Consider the following 20,205-nt stretch of genomic DNA (forward strand, 5'->3'; position numbering starts at 1 on the left):
TCTCTGCTGCCATGAGTCTCGGTATCCTTTGCTGCCTCGTCCCTCCCCCCCCCCGGGCTCAGAGCCCGGACTGCCATTGGGCATAGAGGCACCAGTTTAATAATACTGCGTAGGGCCCCATAAATCCTAAGGACGGCGCTATCTAAGGCTACAAGATTATAACCCTCTGGCAAGTAGTAGTGAGCTGGAGGCAGGTTTTATTGGCGAGGGATACTTGGCTCTGGAATGCATTTCTCACTTTGTTGTGCCAAAATCTGGATTTTGTCTTCTTTAGAAGCAGCAAAGAGTCCTGTGGCACCTTGTAGACTAACAGACATATTGGAGCATAAGCTTTTGTGGGTGAATGCATGCATCCGATGAAGTGGGTATTCACCCATGAAAGTTCATGCTCCAATACGTCTGTTAGTCCGTAAGGTGCCACAGGACTCTTTGCTGCTTTTACAGATCCAGACTAACACGGCTCCCCTCTGATACTTGTCTTCTTTAGGGTACACTACATAACAAACTTTTTTTCCAAGGCTTTTTCAAGGGGGGGGTAGGTTAGGTGGTGTATGGTATAGGGGTATGCCTAGCAGGATGAGAAGGTACTCACTTCCTGGGGTTTGTTTTTATTATCTACGTTGGAGGATATTTAATTGCTGTACTGCCATGCACCTACAAAATATGAATAACTGAAATAGTAAACAATATTCCATAAAAGCAAGCCAGGTTTTTCAGACAGATCCTATTCCAAGAAAACATTCTGTATAAAGGGAAGGTCATCAAATTGTTAATACACTGAAATAATTCTGCATCTGATGAAGTGGGTATTCACCCACGGAAGCTTATGCTCCAATACATCTGTTAGTTTGTAAGGTGCCACAGGACTCTTTGTTGCTTGAAATAATACTAACACTTCTTATCTGTAAATGGGACTTTTCATCTATTGGTCTCAAAGCACTTTACAAGAATATTTACTCCTTTTGCAGATGGAGAAAATAAGGCAGAGAGAGGTGAAAGGATTTGCCCACGATCACAGAGGTAGTCAGTGTCAGATCTAGATATAGAAAGCCAGCTCTTATCTATTTATCCACATAAGGGATGTTGCTGAGCTTACGCTAGCAACTGCTTCTGCTTCTTATGCTGCTGAAGAACTGTAGTGTCTAAATGATCACTGTTTCCTGTTTAAGCAGCAAAGAGTCCTGTGGCACCTTATAGACTAACAGACGTATTGGAGTATGAGCTTTCATGAGTGAATACCCACTTTGTCAGATGCATGTTTCCTGTTTGTTTGCTAATCCTTAATAACAACATTGAACACGTGTATACAATTTTTTATTTTCAAAGCATTACAAACATTAATTAGTTAATCTTCCCACACCCAAGTGAGATATGTAAACCAGTATTATTAGCTCTGTTTTACAAAGGGGAGAAGGACAATAAGGAAGTTAAGTGACTGCTCAAGGCTACAAAGTGACTCAGTGGCAGAGCCAGGATTAGCATTCCTGGCCTCCAGTCCATATTCAATCCACCAGACTATATCTTGTCACACCCTAATGCTTTCATATGAGCTGCTTAGTAATATTATTTTGCCATCATGATGAGACAGATGAAGTCAGTTGGGTAATTTTTGCTGAGCACCTAAATGAATACATCTGTGGAGGCATATTATTCTCAGTAGAAGACCCTCAGCTCTGGAATGAACATCATCTCATTTGCCAATCAGAGGCCAAATCTGTGGATTTTCAGGACATGACGCAGGTCTCAATCCTGCAAGGTGTGAGTCCCCTCACCTCTCGGTAGTTGAGGGTGCCAAGCAACCTGCAGAATCAGGACATCAAAGGCTTCTTCCTGGGCAGGCAATTTTAGACAGCATTTGAAGAATCTTAATCTGGGTTGAGAATCTTGGTTTTGTCTTCTGCCAATCATAGGCACCAACTCCATGGATGCTCCAGGGCTCAAGCACCCACAGAAAAAAAATAGGGGGTGCTCAGCACCCACCAGCAACAGTGGTTCCATGGCCCTGGAGCTGGCTGTAGATCAGCTGGTCAGCGGGCCCCAGGATGGCCAGTGGAGCAGCAAGCAGCTGGTGGGAGGCGCTTGAAGGGGCAGAGAGGAGCAAGCGGTAGGCAGTGGGGGCCTTGGGGGAGGGGGAAGAGGCAGAGAGAGGATGGGACCACCCCCTGGGAAAAACAAAAGTCAGTGACTGTGCTGCCAATAAATTACATTTGTTGCTTTTAGCTTTTGTGCATGCACCCCAGGGAGGTATGAGGGAGGCACTTATTAATCCAAAACTAAATAAAAATATTAAAGCTTTAAACAAAATACTTGCCGTCTATTTCCTATGTAAAGCATTTTAGACACAGTAAATTAGTTTTTTTTCTTTTCAGCTTCTCTTTTTCAATGACAAATGCCCAATCCAACAGTGACCGCATCTCTTTGAATGATAGTAGGTAATTTGGGCACAGACACTGGGCAAATTCAGCCCTGGTACAAGCAGACACCAATGAGAAGTGGGTTTTCTTGCACAGCGTATGATGCATCATCTCCTTTTCAGCTTCCATTTCTGATAAGCACACAGTGAAGAAATTTGTAATAGTAGCTGATATACAACATAATACCTGGGAAAAAACTAGCAATCTGAACATTTTACAATGATAAAAACAAATTGCTTCTTTCTTACTGCACAATGAGAACCTTCAATAGAAAAAACTGAGCTACCACCAATTTCATCCTGAGTCCACAATGGGCCGGCGAAAGGTGAGTCAGAAGCTCTGGAAGCTAGAGAATGTTTCTGATAGAGAACAGAATGAAAGACTGACTGAAATTTCCTTCAGAATAATGCCCTGGTCTGCCCACCATCCCAGCTTGCAGAAAACCACCCAATTGCCATACTGGGGAGCAGTGTCGGGACCCCATTTTGTAGGCATTCTTCAGTCTGAAACTATTCAGTGATGTTAGGTTTAATGTATCCAGCCCATCACTGCAAACACCATATATAAAAATGTTGTGTCTCGTTCTGGCTGGAAAATAGGATCCAAATCTTTGAATCAAACAGAAAAGAGCTCTCCGGCATTGTCTTCTGATTCACCAGAGCCTGTATTTGCTGTTTATCCTAGTTCAAGGGTTTGAAATATGCCACTATAGCAGGGTAGTTACCCTGCTTCTGCCCAGAAAGGTTAAAAACAGCCCTGGAGAGGGCTGTGGCTGGGGAAAGGCTGATTGGGGAAACAGCCTCAGCTGGGGCCATGCCCCAATCAGGCCATAGCTGGCCCTATAAAAGGGCTGCTAGCTAGTGCTTGATATTCTCTGTTTAGCTGTTGAAAGAAATGGGCTTGGCTGCTGAGCAGGATACCTAGACTGGAGCAGGGCTGGGGAATGGCCAGAGGAGCTGGGGAGCTCTGGCCTGGAAAACCCCTAGGGTGCAGGCCTTGCTAAAGGCTGAGAAGGGTACTGGGGTTGCAGAGGACAGCCCAAGAGTAGGCAAAGGCAGTAGGTCTAGATCCTCCTTGCCGATGATGAGTGGCAATTATACTGCAGTTCACCCCAGTGAGCAAGGACTAGATGGTGACTGGCAGTAGCAAAAGATTGAGGTGAGGTGGGGATAGGAGTTTTGAGGTGAGGGAGATGGGGGTTTGGAGGTTCCCTGGGGAGGGGAGACTCAGCAAGACTGCAGGGGGCAGAACCCCAAGAGAAGGAGCACTGGGGTCTGGGAGGGACACCAAGGCCAACAACAAGCGAGACGCTGGCCTGCAGAGGGCACTCTTGAGTGGACAGAGCTAATTCCCAGGATGACCAGCAGGAGGTGCCACAGCAGTGAGTCATTGCCCCACTACAGCCACCAAGACCTATATTTAACTTCTCCTAGCATTTAAGCTGAATCAGCAAACAGGCCATCTGTTTGTGTTACCCAGTGTGTAGAAATCTGGTGTGAAGTTGTACCAGTTTCCCAAATGCAGAAGTGAATCACTCCCACGCAAACTCAGATTTTATGAGAATTAATGTATATAAAACCAAGTTGTCTTACCCACCGAAAAAAAGAGGATCTGTACAGATTAGCCAACTGTGCAATAGTCACATTAAGCCAGGAAAATTTCTTAAAAGAGTCAAATGGCCTGAACTTCCACCTTTTAACTTCAATGGGAGCAGGTCCTAGTTTCAATTTATAGGAAATAAATATATATATTTACATATCACATATATTATACTTTCATGCTGTGGATCAAATCCTGTAGTCCTTACTAAAGCAAAATGCCCATTGAATGACTTGAGCCTGGGTGAATATAAATACAATTTTTAAATCTGTATTTACAGCTTTTGAAGTGAATCAATTCTTGCTGGGCCAACCCCTTAGATCCTTTCAGTTTATACAGAGGTTTTGCTCAGGCCAATTCCCATCTGATTCAATGGGAGGTTGCCAAAGAGAGGCTAGAATAAAAAATGCATGTCTGATACTTCAACCAGCAGGATCAGGTCCTCAGTAAGAACCTCTGATTTCTGGCATATTAAAATAAAAAAGATGGAGCTCTGCATCTGTGGAGCTGTCATCTCTGCATACTCCACATCAGTAGCATAGATAAAGATGGCTGCAATATATTCCACTTTATGGAATCAGGTGCTGACTTTGGGCTCCTGTAAAGTTGCCAAGGCAACCTCAGCTGGGTAAAGTTTGGGCACCCTGGCTTATTCAGCCATTTTGCCCACTTTCTTGCTGCCAAACCAAGATTAATAGGACAAAGTGGAAGACAAAAATTAGTGCCTGAAAAATAAGGCAGATTTTTTTCAATTCTGAATACATATATCCTATCTATTGAACTGCTTTCTCATTGGTGTATTCTCTATTAAAGATATGCGTTGCAGTTTCCTGTTTCTTTAGGGACACTCTTTGCTGTAGTTTCCTGTCTCAAAACCAGCTGTTCACAGTAGCTAAAGTAGTAAAAACTGCAACACTGGAAAGCATGGCTTGCCAGGTAAGTCCAGAACATCTAAGAAGCTAGCAGGGACATAACTTTTATCAGCAGCATTATCCTCTAGTAGAGTTCTCCTGCTGGTTCTCCTTGAATGTGATACTGGCAACATCAGATAGAACTGCTAAACACTGAGACATGCGAGGGTGTGGAGAGAGATTGTCTGATGCTATAGTACCAACATGTGTATGAGGCAGTAGGGTGAGTGGATCGTTCCAAAGATGGGGTGGTTTAAGATACTACTCCAACCTCTTGGACATGGTTTATTGCTCTTAAAGAACTGGCTGAGTTAAAAGCCTCTGTTGTTTTGTAGAGGAAGGAAGGAATAATGAAAATATTTTCAGATGGGTTTTCAGATTATAAACTACAGTAGAACCTCAGAGTTACGAACACCTTGGGAATGGAGTTGTTCGCAACTATGAAATGTTCGTAACTCTGAACAAAATGTTATGGTTATTCAGCTGTAAACTTTTGAAAGAACATTGACTTAACACAGCTTTGAAACTTTACTATGCAGAAGAAAAATGCTGCTTTCCCTTTTTTAATAGTTTACATTTAACACAGTACTCTGCTGTATTTCCATTTTTTCATGTGTTTGTCTCTGCTGCTGCCTGAGTGTGTACTTCCAGTTCCAAATGACAGGTATGGTTGACCAGTCGTAACTCTGACGTTCTATTATATAGTTTCTATTACTACGTTGCTCCAGGATCATCATGGCTAAGGAGTTTCAGCAGTTTATCTGATTATTTTCTTTATTATTTGTTTAGCACCAATAATATGCGCAGCCATGTACAATACAAAGAAAATCAAATAGTCTCTGCCTCAAAGAGCTTATAAACTAAGCAAGAGAGACTGAAGACAAGATGCTCTGGAAAGTGGTTTATTAATGTTTCTAGCACCATATGTATTGTATTTCGCATAGTTTCTCTCTCTCTCTAAACATGCAATATCAAAAATTTGTTTCATATAAGGTGTAGCAAAATCATAGTAATAGACAAATGTGTGAACTACATCCTACCAAACCAATGATCTCTGTTATTTATGTGTTAGCTGATTTATTTTAACAATAATATTTGGGATTTTTTTTAGTGCTTTATAAAATAATCTTGTAATCAGGGCCGGCTTTATGGCCCGCGGGGCCCAATTCGAATACTTGGCGGCGGTCTGGGGCTTCGGCAGCATTTCAGCGGTGGGGGCTCTGCTCTGGGTCTTCCGCGACACCGAAAGACCCCCGCCACTGAAATGCCACCAAAGACCCCCAGAGTAGTGCCCCTTTAGGCGTGGGCATTCTTCGGTGCGGGGCCCAATTCCGGGGAATCAGGGGAATCGACCTAAAGCCGATCGTGCTTGTAAGTATATCTCAGAGTTAACAGAAGTTAATGCTTTGTAGGCTTCCCTGGCTCCCTAACAAAGGTAGACTACATTTATAACAGTTGTGAGTATAATTTAACAATTCATGAAAGATGATGCTTTTTTTTAAGTATGGGGCACAAAAGATACCATACTAGTATAGGATGCATTTTAAGTAAATAGTAAATATGGGCTCAAGCATAAAAAGTCTCATAAAAATCTGGTCTTCAAACATCCAACATTTTGTCAAGGTTCAGACTTGAGTTTTTGGATCTGCTCATTCTAAAGATAGGGACCACTCGCAAAATTCAGATCGAAATCTAGATTTGGGAGGTATTACTGTTAGAGGGTTTCAATTTTAAGCACATGAAACAATACAATTTACAATATGGGTCTGACAGGAAACAGGCATTTCAAGTCAACTAGCTGCACCTACAATTTCTGGCTGCTTTACTACTATTTTGCATAGAACCACTGCAGCAGCAGCACTCGCAGATCTTCCAGCTTTTGCAGCCCAGTTCTCTAATTGCTTATCTTACCTGCAGAGCCATTTATTACAGCAGCGTAGCACAGTATACTGAAAACTGCTTGTAGCAATTAGTTGGATCTTTTTGAATTAGAAATGTAGGAATGGTGAAATGTGCTTGTTGCAGATGCTTCAAAGGAGATTAAGCTGGTTGTTAGTGACTAAAGTAGGATTTGTTGAAATGAGCGCATAAGCTTTACTGTTCATAACACAAAACCATTAGTCAGACTCTTGGGCTTTTCTAATTTCCAAGACTAGGATATTCTCCAGTCTGGAGAGAAGAAAAAAAAGACTTTCTTCTACTGAATTGAAGTATGAGGTCTCTTCAGAAAATGGTAGAATGTTACTAGAATCTTCGTTTCGTGTTTGTGATCAAATCAAAGGATATTTTTGGTGCTGATTCTATTGCTTTGAAATGGCAATGTGCAAAGAGAATCTTTCAAATCCTCTCTGGACAATGCTCTGTGGATCTAATTGCAGTGTTCAGAACACACATACCATGGTGATGGGAACTGTAGAGATACCATAGATGAGATAAACTTTCCTCCTGGAATGATTAGAAAGGTCCTTATTAGCTTCTTTACATACTTCCCCAAAAGGATATAATTTCCCAGTCCATTTCTCCAGATGTTACCCAAGTTTATTATTCCATAGTTAACTTTCCCAGTCTACTCCTACAGCTGGTTTCCTATACTAGAGTTGTGGAGAGAGTAGCAAAATGGTGATCAAGGAAATGGACTGATAAATAACCAGAACTATTGGTTGCTATTGGAGACAGGAGAAAATGAACAGAAAGTTGACCCCACGTAGTGTTATGTTGGGGACATATCTAATTTGGAAACCAGAATATAGATATGATGGGCCAAATTCTACTCTCACAGTTACACAAACATGAGGCTGGAAGAACTCCAAAATCTGGATTTACTCCAATGTAACTAAGAGTAAATTTGGTCCTATAATAGTTATTTTTTGAAGCGCAAATTCAAAATTAGATTTATATGTATTCTATAATGGAGAAAATTAAACAGTCTGGACAATAAATAGATATAAATCCCAAAACTATAACCCAATATCATTCTAAGCAATAACTATAACTCCCCAAAACAGAAGAATAGGCTACCTATTGAATGAAGGCTTTAGGAATGATTCATTTCAGACATTCAGAAAAGTTGAGTCATGTATGAAATATTCCAACCAGGAGTCATGAAGTTGTGAAATAAACATTGTAACCAAATTCTTCCCTTCCCAGCCAATAAAATACAGTGTTTGTGGCTAAAGGCAGAATTTAGCCTGCCCTGATTATATGATTCTCTTCAAGTAGCTACAATTTAAGTATATGCAATGTAGGCTACTCACCAGGTTTATTCAGTGACAGAATGACAGGCAGCTAATGGGATGCTCCTACTGAGAGCATGACTGGGCCTAAATAGTATCAATATGTCAGGGCCTGAAAATAGATTCTTTAGGAGGTCAGAAGCTGCCTCCTGGCACCAGCACTTTCCTTTGTCAAAGCGCTCATGCTGAAACATGTTGTAGTTGTTGACGAGTATTAGTAAAGAACATTTGCGGGCAGTGATCTACTCAAATAAGGACATAAAGAAATGCTGGGGAGGGACAGTCCACTTGTCCTCTGAATCTTCACCTTTCTTGCTTCATCTCTCCATCTTTTTTTCATGCAGAATTGTCTCTGAAACTAATCTCGAATCTTTATTGTATAAGGTGTTTTGCAGAATAAAAGCAAAGCAAGGTCGCAGCCCTAAAGATCTTGCAGTCTAAGTCTGACAAATACAATACATGGGACAGCAGTTTTAGCATGAGGAGAAGGCTCATGGTCAGTGAGGAGATCATTATAGAAGAAAGGGTGGGAGGATGACCAGGATGCTGGCCTAGGAGTAGGGAATGGTATGAAAGTAAACGGTGTGAGGAATCAGGAGAGCAGTTACAGTATATGACAGGAAAGGGAAGAATGCAGTGACTCAGAGGTGTTGGAGGGTGAAACAGCAGCATATTTTCCCCCTCATCTGGCTTTCCTACATGTTTACTTTACATTCCGTTACAAAAGGGCTTGACCAAAACCCACGATCCAAACACCTGCAAATTGAACATTTGCAATCTGAGCCTATCTCTGTGCTTTAAGTGAAATAATTCTGCCTACATTTAAATACCCTATTCACAAGGAAGGCAGTTTAGCAAACCATACTGGCAGTTCTCCTTCACTCTTGCTAAATATTCCTTTCTCCTTGCTAAATTTTCCTTTTAAAATTAATTCTCAGTCTCTCGATAATTAAATATCCACAGGGCCTCAATTTGGCTGGAGTGTCTTTTCTTTAAGAGGAATTTCCCTGTTTTCCAATTTGTGTGAATTTTGCGCTCCCAGAAGTGAGGAATCAGTTGCCCTTGTTTGAGTCAAAGACTGGCATGGACAAGTGATGTGCTGAATGCCACTTCTGACTCCTTTCGAGTAGGGAAAGTATCTCTATAGTAAAGGGAGTATTGCAATAATAGCTAGAGCTGGGTGAAAAACCCACAGTGAACCTCAGACTACGCCCCTCTGAGGTTGGGTTTTCCATCTGATGAATCCACAAACTTTAGCCCATGCATGCAAAATCCATAGAGCATGGGCTGAAATTGCTCACAGTGTTCAGAAATCCCAGTGCCCCAGCTGGCTTCCTTAACTGTCCCCTTGCAGGAATAGTTACTGCTCTAGCCTCAGTCAATGTACTTGACAGTACCATGGTTCTTCCAGACTGGGCCTCCAACATTCTCATTCCACAGCAAGCTTCTCCTTCTCTTCTGCTGACAGACTGTCTGACACTAAAACCACAGATGAGTCAGAGAACCATTCCTTTCTCTGTATTAGTTAGCAAACTACACTACAACTGAAACAGCCCACTGAAATGTTCTATTTCCTGAACTTTATTTAGCAAACCTTGAAGTAAGAGTACCATAAAGACCAAAAGTTGTGGCTTAGACATCTGAGCTCTAAGCTGATTGTTCCACAGATTGCTTACAACCACAGGTTCAAATCCCAATAGGGTTGATTGTCATTCTCAGAGGGCTCTGGTCAAACTGAACAGCATGCAGTTTACTACATGAAACTTCAAATCAGCAGCCTTGGCGTCTATGCAGGGACATTAAACCCCTATTTTTTTAAAGGGCGGGGCAATGCATTTGACATGGCTTCAGCAAACAGACAAATTTACATGGTGAATGACTGACAGGACAATTTATTTTGAAAATCAGAAAGTTTGTGGTTAACTCTAAATTGTGGTGTTCAGATTCAGGGTGAGGGTGTAGAAAATGTTTTTTCAGGTTTAATTCTACATTTGATATTTGGATTGGAGGGAAAGGAAATTTAGAAATCTGCCTCATTGGTGGGTTTAACTCTTATTTAGCTATTTGGATTCATAACCAGCTGGTGGGAAGAAGTAGATATTAAATACTTTTACTAGTTGAACCCTAAAACTATAGCCTTATGTTCCCTACTTATATTATTTACCGGAAGGATGGCAAAGGTGATAAGAGGCAGCCCGTTCCCAGCATAACTACTAACTCAGCCTCACCACTCATCCTATCAGGTTGTAGGTATCATTCACAACATTTTACAAATGGTGAATATGAAGCACAAGAAGTTGAAAGGCCCATCTTACACTACAAAACTGAACTATTCTTTGACTACCTCAAGAAAGAAGAGGGGTGACACAGCAGTTATTTGTAGTGTAGATGGAGCCTTCTTAACAAGGAGATCTTCAGTGATCTAAAAATAAAAAGATAGCTTTCTTTGGCAGGGTAACAAGCCTTGTGGATGGGGGAAAGCGGTAGATGTGGTATATCTTGACTTTAATAAAGCTTCTGATACTGGCTCACATGACCTTCTTATAAACAAACTAGGGAAATGCAACCTAGATGGAGCTACTATAAGGTGAGTGCAAAACTGTTTGGAAAACCGTTCTCAGAGGGTAAAAAGGAACAGAGTCCTGTGACACCTTATAGACTAACAGACGTACTGGAGATAAGCTTTCGTGGGTGAATACTCACAGACATGTCTGATGAAGTGGGTTTCACCCATGAAAGCTTATGCTCCAATACGTCTGTTAGTCTATAAGGTGCCACAGGATTCTTTGTCACTTTTTACAGATCCAGACTAACATGGCTACCCCTCTGATACTCAGAGAGTAATTATCAGTGGTTCACAGTCATACTGAATGGACATAACGAGTGGGATCCTGCAAGGATCAGTTCTGGGTCCAGTTCTGTTCAGTATCTTCACCAATGATTTAGATAATGGTATAGAGAGTACTCTTATGAAGTTTGCAGATGATACCAAGCTGGGAGAGCTTGCAAGTGCTTTGGAGGATAGGATTAAAATTTTAAATGATCTGGACAAACTGGAGAAATGGTCTGAAGTAATTAAGATGAAATTCAATAAGAACAAATGCAAAGTACCTCATTTAGGAAGGAACAATAAATTGCACACATATAAAATGGGAAATGACGATTCTGCGGCCTGCATTGTGCGGGAGGTCAGACTAGATGATCATAATGGTCCTTTCTGACCTTAAAGTCTATGAGTACTGTGGAAAGGGATCTGGGGGTCAGAGTGGACCATAAGCTAAATATGAGTCAACAGTGTAACACTGTTGCAAAAAAAAGTGAACATCATTCTGGGATGTATTAGCAGGAATGTTATAAGTAAGACACAATTCTTCCGCTCTACTCTGCGCTGTTTCACATTAGAACAAGACTCTTCCGGCACAGATGGGAGCTCAGATGTGGAGGGGGAAATCAGTGCTTCATTTTCTAAAGTTCAGCCATAGAAAATGTCCTCTGTTCATCTCCCTTCTTAGAAACAACTCTCCCTATCTCTTCAGCACCAAGGAAAGATTCAGCTATAGGCTCAGCAGGTGCAGAATCACAGTTGATCTTCGGTAGATTGAAAGACCACATTCAACTGTTATTCTCAGTGCAAAAATACCCCAATGATAATAGCTGCCTACTGGGAAAACTTGTTGCACGCATGGAGGTGGAGCGGCTGTCTGCTGAGTTGAACAGCCAGACACAATGACTATCAAACAAGCTCATGGCATAGGGAAGCTTTGAAAGAGCACAGCGAGCCCCAGCAACATTCTGTGGTTTACTATTCTCAACCTGGGGCTTTTTGCACACCTGTGCATGTATCACTGACAGTGCACCTATTAATGTTGGGGTGCTTAGTGCACATTTATTATGTCTACACTGTTTGGCACCACTCCTATGGATTGTGAGAGTAGAAGACCACTACTTTCACTGGCAGCAGGCATTTCACATCATGTGTTGTAAATGAATAAAGATTAATTGCTTTCAAAACAAAGGATTTTTATTTACTTACGAAAATAGCTCCAAAAAAAAATCTGAAGAAGTTACAAGTAAATACTTTTTAACTTAAAAAAATTTAGAAACTTTAATAAATAAACAAGAGGAAGGAACACTGCTATCCATTATAGCGATATACACTGACCTGTGAGAGCTACAGTTGATTTATACATGCCTCTGCAGCTGTCCATGCTTTCCCTCAAGGTGGAGTGGTAGAGGTAGGTGTGTGGGCCTGAGGACACGTGGAATGCTGAGGCGGGGCGGGGGTGTAGGAAGGTGCTTTCTGCAGTTCTCCACAAACTGCATTGGAAATCAAGCCCAGGACTGTTGAACCAGGAGTCTGCAGCATCTGTGTTTGCTGCCAGAGAAGCTTCCTTATGTCCTGGTACATCTCCCTCTCCTTTTCCTACTGGGACTCCTGGGCCTTTCAGCTGTCCGCTTTTTTCTTCTCCACACAGTCAGCAATATTGACCCTCCAGGCCTTCAGTTCATGGTCTGATGCAGCATTTGGTTGCAGGATCTCACAGAACACATCCTCCTATGTCCCCTCTTTTCTTCTTCTTATCTGCATCAGTCCTTCCACTGATGTGGAGGGTACTCCTCAAGGCCACAGCAGCTGCAGCTGATAAAACACAGAGGTGCCATTGTTAGTACAGTAGGAATGGAAAGCAAAACATAAGATTCAGAACTCCCCCCTTCCCTTGCTTCCCTAAGGTGTTAAACAAGACGTGCTTATTGACGCTTCTACTTTGGAGTGCTCGTGCCCAGTGCCACTCTCAGTTCAAGCAATGGTGAGTATGACCACCAGGGGTGAGAGAACCGAGTAGGGAATTGCTCAGGGGTATAAATTATGAGTATAGGGCAATGGAACTGAATACTGGCACCATTTTCCACAAGTAGTGTTGATTTTACCTGATATTTCACTCCTGAGGGTAACAGACAAAAAAAGCACAGCTGCTGCTGGTGTCCTGAAGGCACCTGGGCCCGTATGCTGCGTCTTTAAGGCAACAGGGCCTGTCAGGGCTGGTTCCAGGGTTTTTGCCACCCCAAGCAGCGGGGGGAAAAAAAAAAAAGCCACAATCGTGATCGGCGGCACTTCGGCAGCAGCTCCACCGCACCACTTTCTTTCTCGGCTGCAATTTGGCTGCAGGTCCTTCCCTCCGAGAGGGACCGAGGGACCCGCTGCCGAATTGCCGCCAAAGAGCCCGACGTGCCACCCCTTCCCCTTGGCCACCCAAGCATCTGCTTGCTGAGCTGGTGCCTGGAGCCGGCCCTGGGGCCTGCCAAAGTTATTGCTGACTGGAATGGGAAAGTATTCTACCTCAGAGGAAAAAATAAAGCCACCATCCCTAGAAACCTCTGGAAGAGGATTGCAGTGTACCCCCATGGAAGTTTCATCAAGATCTGTCAGGAGGATTAAAGGGACATCCCTGTGTACATAAACAAACTACTGTGCACGGTCAACCCCGCGCCCCCGCCCCCCAGTCCGACTCTAGAAGGGAATGAAAAGCAGACAGCAATTCTACCTCTGTTTTGGACCACTACCTATTCTAGTACAAGTAAATTAATGAAAAGTCAATCACTGGGTCCTACTAAGTTGTGGGAGCCGTAACCATAATGGGAGATTTATTTACCCAAGGTTCAACTGCAGAGACTGACTGGACTGCAGTGGAGTCAAGAACAGCTCCTGGCTTGCACAGCTAGACCCCCACTTATCAGTCCCCCATACATCTCTTCCTTGTCCACCTCCTTTTCCTTCCTATTCATGGCGGAGGCCTGTGACTCAGACTCCTTGGAGGTATTCACAGTGGTGGTGGGGTAGCCATCAAGAATGGCATGCAGCTCTTTGTAAAGGCAGCAGGTCTGTGGCTCAGTACCGGATCGATTGTTGGCCTCCCTAACCTTCTGATATGCCTGCCACAACTCCTTGGCTTTCACATGGCTCTGCTGCTGATCCCCATTATACCCCTTCTCCTGCATCCCCTCAGCAATCTACTTATATATACTGACATTGCTGCTGCTGGTTCAGAGCTGTGTTTGCACAGCCTGTTCTCACCAGCCCAAGAGATCCAATATCTCCTATCTACTTTAGGCCAGGGCATGTCTGGAGCATGTAGCCAGCATGGGTAGCTGGGCATCTGCACATAACATTGTAGAGCAGATAGAGGTGTGCTCACCAAGCTGGACAACCAGGAAAAGGCATTTCAAAAATTCTCAGAGATTTTAAATGTGGGGGACTTACGGTCTCTGTGACCGTGGGGCAGCGGTGTATCCACAGCAATCAGTGTCAGGCAGTGTGCGATAACTGCAGGAGGATAATTAGGGTTGACAAAGGTAATGTAGAATCCACCATAGGTGCCGACTTCCCCGCTTTCCCCTGGTGCTCGATCCTCCTTTACCCCCGGCCCTGCCCCTGCCCCACCTCTTCCCACCTCTGCCCCACCCCCATTCCAACCCCTTCCCCAAAGTCCCTGCCCCAAATCCACCCCCTCCCTGCCCCTATTCCAACCCCTTCCGCAAATCCCTGCCTTGACCCCGCCTCTTCCCCTGAGCATGCCATGTTCCTGCTCCTCCCCTCACTCCCAGCATGCCACCAAACAGCTGTTTGGTGGCAGCTGCGGAGAAGAGCTGGGAGGGAGCTTGGCTGCCAGTGGGTGCAGAGCACCCACTAATTTTTCCCTGTGGGTGCTCCGGCCCCAGAGCACCCATGGAGTCGGCAGCTATGGTGTCCACTCTCATTCCATGTTCACATCCGTACATCAACCATCAATCAATGTTGCTCAGGGACCTGCTCTTACTGTGTTGGCATAATGAGGCACCTGCATCAGTGGGAGATAAATTTAAGTCTAGACATGTGCACAAGTAAGTCGATGCAAGGTGCTTACACTGACCTAACTTTGTAGTGTAGAGCAAGCCTGGGACACAAGGAGATGTTATAAGCATGAGGAAGGGAAAGAAGGAGAGTTTACACAAATTAAGATGATGAGATCTCTTGATTTTTGCAAAGCAAATATATTCACTCAGTAAATACACATTAGAACTGGTTCTTTCCTATATTAATTGTCTCAGGTCCTATACTAAATGGCCCGGGTTTCATACTGCACCTCTCAGGATGCACAATACAGTCTTATGAGTCTAGCTCTTTTATTCCTGCATTGGCTTGGAGCTTTTGAAGGACCACTGCATTTTTGCACACCAGGTTAACTGAATGATCAACCAAATGATATTTTTTTTCTTGCTACAGAAAGAAATTTCAGTGCAGTGGATGGGATCCTTGTCATTGTGCCCTGGGGAATTAGCAGAAGAAACTGACCCATAAGACTACAGAGCTTGCTCTTCTCTATCCAGGCTGAAATTAACTCAATGATTGTTCTAAGAAGGGGACAATGAATAACATTACTGAGTGCATGGACAATTACAATCTGGATAAGAACTTGTTTCCATTTGTTTACATCACTGTGATTGTGGTCAGTATTCCTGTCAACTGTACATTCCTCTGTGTATCTTGTATACAAGTGAAGAAAAAAAATGAGTTAGCAATATATCTCTTCAGTTTATCCCTAGCTGACCTCCTATACTCTCTGACCTTGCCTCTGTGGATTGATTACACTTGGCATGGAGATACCTGGCGATTCTCTGCTTTGCTCTGCCAGATTTCTGCCTTCCTTATGTACATGAATTTTTACACCAGTGCTGCCTTCCTCACTTGCATCTCTGTGGATAGATACCTGGCATTAGTTCACCCTTTCAAGTTTCAACACCTGCGCACAAGAAGATTTGCCTTACTTGTTAGCATCTTTGTTTGGATTTTGGAAACCAGCCTGAACAGTATGATTCTGGTGAAGGATGAAACATTCAACAAGGTTTGCAATTCCACTCGCCATGTCTTATGTTATGATAAATACCCTTTGGAAAAATGGCAAGCCATACTAAACATCTTCCGGATATGCTCAGGATACATGATCCCTTTGGCCATCATGCTGTTTTGCTATCAAAAAATCTACCAAGCTGTGAGGCGTAATCAAGCCACAGAAGACGGAGAAAAAAAGAAAATCAAGAAGCTGCTATTGAGCATCACCATTACTTTCTTCTTTTGCTTCACTCCCTACCATGCTGTGTTGCTGATTCGCAGCATCAATGAGCCAGACAATGTCAACTTTGTCCATATGTTTAAGCCTTATAGAATTACACAGGCCTTAACAAGTTTCAACTGTATTGCTGACCCAATTCTGTACTGCTTTGTGAGTGAAACTGGGAGAACAGATATCCTGAACATGCTCAAGCGCTGCTTTTGTGTGCGACAATCTGAGTTACAGCAGCCAACCGATGCTACTATGACTAGTATTATTAAAAAGAACGCTACAGCAGAGACACTGAAGTCATCGACAGACCTTTAAGTGAAAATGAACTTTTTTTCCAAAATGCCCAATACAGTGAACTGCCAAAGAACTACATAATTGATGAGACAGGCAAAATTCTTTCCTCATTTACACCCAAGAAACTCCACTAAAGCTGTATACTATTCAAAATAATGTGAAATCAGTGGAGTTGCCTGGGTGTAACTGAGGGGAAAATTCAGCCATTATATTATTTTGCTTTACATACATCATGCAAGGGCAAGTATGTGGTCTAGTGATCTAAAAGAGGTTAATGTGAGTCAGGACTCATGGGTTCTATTACTGGAGGATCTAATAGGGATTCATTATGTGACCAGGGCAAGTCACTGAAGTTTCACCAGTATACTGAAGTAGAGAAGCAGGACTAATGTCATTGTTCTAACCCAGGGATCGGCAACCTTCGGCACACGGCCCATCAGGGAAATCCACTGATGGGCTGGGCCGGTTTGTTTACCTGCCATGTCCACAGGTTCAGCTGGTCGTAGCTCCCACTGGCTGCAGTTCACCACTCCAGGCCAATGAGGGCTGCGGGAAGTGATGGCCAGCACATCGCTTGGTCCACGCCGCTTCCCACAGTCCCCATTGGCCTGGAGCGGCAAACCGCAGCGAGTGGGAGCCATGATCAGCCAAACCTGCGGACGCGGCAGGTAAACAAACCAGCCCAGCCCACAAGGGTGCTTACCATGGTGGGCCACATGCCAAAGGTTGCTGATCCCTGTTCTAACCAGAGAAAAACAAATGCAGAAATCAAACAGCAATCACCTTGTGCTGTGCTGACAATAATTTAACAAGTGTCTCCCACAACACTGTCCCCCTTATCTTATTCCATGCACCTTGAATTGGGCATGAATGTGCCCACAAAGAAGAGGGCAGAAAGGTTATGAACCTATTTGCTTTCCAATTTTAATATACATATGAAGGTTGTGGTGGGAAGGATCCTCTCACGGGATTTTTTTAAAATACCTGGTCTTTTGATACAAACCATATTCCAAAGGCAAAAGGAGCCTAAGAACTCCAGGGATAAATGTTACAAGTGTGACTGGAATTATACTGCAGTAGTCAGAAAGAGAGTGACTACGTGGGGCACTCACCTTAATCTACTTTCTAATGTGGTTGTGCAATTTTAACAAGCAGGTTTCTAGGAGCCCCCAATATCTTCAGCAATGTTTTAAACCTGTACATTTATACAGGCTTGCCAAAAGAGTCTCTGCTTTTGTCTTTGTTAATACATATGCTTTCCCTTTTTGAGATAGTTTCATTATAATAGGAAGATCCAGATTCAGATGGTTAAAAGTTAATTATTGTTGAAACACACATAGGGCTTCACACTACTCTGTTGGAATTATTCATTGCATACACTGGTGGAAATGTGGCCCCATGTCTCCAGGACACAAAGAGGCACAGCAATAGGGATACAGCAGTAGGAAACCATGAACTACTAATCTTCATGCTGTTCTTCTCCTGGGATTAAAGTAATACAGGGCTAGATTCTGCTCTTGGTTACAACTGTCTAAAGCCAGAGTAACTGGATTTACACCAGTTCACTGAGAATACATATTGGTCCACATTCCAGTCCTCAGGGCTGTCGATCTGGTTCAAAAAAATTAAAACTATAAAAAAACCTGAAGCCAACAATAACCTGTGCAACAGATACTAACTATGGGTTTGGTTCTGTGTAGTGCTGAGAGCCTCCTGTGAAGGTGCTGGTTTTTAGAGCTTCTCAGAAAAAATTTTACCCAAAAACCAAAAACTTCACTTCTCAGCTGAAAATTTTCATTTATCCGGTTTTCCAACAACATCAACAACAAAGAGAAAAAATGTGTATGGAAAGCATTTTGCTGCAAAAATTTCATTTAGGTAAAATCCCAATTTTCCATTAAAAAAAAAAACCTGGCTATATAGATTTATATATCAGAAGGACTTGGGCCCCCGAGAGCAGCACCAAGGAGTGGGTCTTCATGTTAGCATCTGTTCCACAAATTCTTTTTGCATTTCAGTGTGATTGTTCCACAATTACTTTCTTTTAACTTTTTAAGTTATGGGTTGAATTTTACTGTTGACGGAAAGGACAGCACAGCACAGGAAGCAGCACTGCCAGTTGCTTCATCAAAGTGCTTCAGTGCTGGCCTGAGAACACGATGCATTTCATAAGTGAACAAGAAATTTCATCACCCTGGAAGAATTGAAAAAGTAAGCACCTCCACTGTATTCGCATTGAAGTGCATTGTTTTGAACAAGTATCAGAACCTGTTGACTCCTGAAAAGATCAGTTACAGAGAAGCATAACAGTATTAAAAAGTACTGTTCTTTGATAACTGGCCAATTTTGTGAGCTGCCCTCAGAAAGAGAACAGCCTTGCTGCAATACCTTAACATGTAAACATCTTTCAGCACATACTGGAAAAGGTTAGGAAAAAATCCCAGCTGTTGTACTCACTTGGCGGCAAGGTAGTGCCCTATCTGTTGCAGCATGGATAGAGTATTGGAGTGGGATTCAGGAGACTTAGGTTCTGTTCCTAGCCTTCTAGTCTCTCACTTGGCAAGTCACTATGGTCATAATCCTACCTCGAGTTCTGCCCAGGTGGACCTCTGCATCTGCATGGAGTCCCACTGACTTCAGCATGGTGCTGCCCAGGTGCCTGCCCCTGCAGATCTCAGTGTAAGATCTTCATGTCTCTATTTTTTTAATCCATAAACTGTGGGAAGTGCTTCTCCTCACACCTTTCCAAAGCACTTTGCAATGCTAAGATGGACAGTACATTATAACATGTCTGTTGCTATAAATGTAATTCTTGTATTATATTAAAAAGAGGGTAGGAAAAATCAAACCAACGAAACCAAATAACCCTAAACTTAGCCAAATTTAACTCCACGGTAAGCAGGTACATCTCTACTGAATTCAGGAGTTGCAGCCAAACTCCTTACAACAGGCCTGAATTTGGCCCTGAGCTTTTACAAGCCTTTAATTTCCCCAAAGTACTACCTAAGGGCCTGATCTGGGAGTGCTTGCATAGTCACACACATGTTTTTGCAGAATCACCTCCAAAATTGACTAAATTTCCCAAATTGTTTTGGAGCTATTTGGAGATAAAGAAATGGCGCAGCTGTGCTTACAATAGGCATAGAGACTGGGATTTTCAAAGGAGCCCACAGGACTTGGTTGTCCAACTGCCACTGAATTTCAATAGGATTTGGGTGCCTAATTCCCTGAGGCTGCTTTGACAGTCCCAGTGTCTGTGCCCAAGACTGAATTCTAGCTTCAAGGGAGTTTTGGGGGTGTGGGGAATGCAATGTGTTAAACTTGCATCATTGATGTATTTGTCTAATAAATTTTACAAAGCTAAAAAATGTAGGGTGAGAGAAAATACATTTTTTCTACTTTATTCAATGTCTCCAGATGTGGCAAGTTTGCCTGGGGTGTTTTCACATGGCGAAGTAGTGGGCAATGGCTATGTTTTGTTTATATTTACATGGGGTTATTGCAGCAACAGCAATATAGAAACAACTAAGAGAAAATCCTCCCCCTGGACACACACACTGCAGATTTCTTACCCATACCACAGATTCTTCTTTTTCTAACTATCTATATGGGGTCCACCCTTCAAGTACTTCCCTTTTCCAGTCTGTCTCAAAGC

At 42.9% G+C, this 20,205-nt stretch overlaps 1 protein-coding gene across 2 annotated transcripts; it reads left to right on the top strand.

Moving 5' to 3' along the window:
- Positions 1-4,879: 4,879 nt before the first annotated feature.
- GPR65 (G protein-coupled receptor 65) lies at positions 4,880-19,851 on the top strand. 2 transcript variants are annotated; one of them, XM_032774227.2, is made up of 2 exons: positions 4,880-4,949; positions 15,419-19,851. In XM_032774227.2, the coding sequence occupies exon 2, from the start codon at positions 15,561-15,563 to the stop codon at positions 16,569-16,571; it is 1,011 nt and encodes a 336-aa protein (XP_032630118.1). In that variant the 5' UTR covers positions 4,880-4,949; positions 15,419-15,560; the 3' UTR covers positions 16,572-19,851. The 2 variants fall into 2 exon arrangements, with proteins under 2 accessions (XP_032630118.1, XP_032630120.1); XM_032774229.2 differs by lacking the exon at positions 4,880-4,949 and adding an exon at positions 14,913-15,036 and having other exon boundaries at positions 15,419-16,997.
- Positions 19,852-20,205: the final 354 nt, after the last annotated feature.

Source organism: Chelonoidis abingdonii, chromosome 4, assembly GCF_003597395.2.
Source record: "Chelonoidis abingdonii isolate Lonesome George chromosome 4, CheloAbing_2.0, whole genome shotgun sequence".
Classification (NCBI taxonomy): Eukaryota; Metazoa; Chordata; order Testudines; family Testudinidae; genus Chelonoidis; species Chelonoidis abingdonii.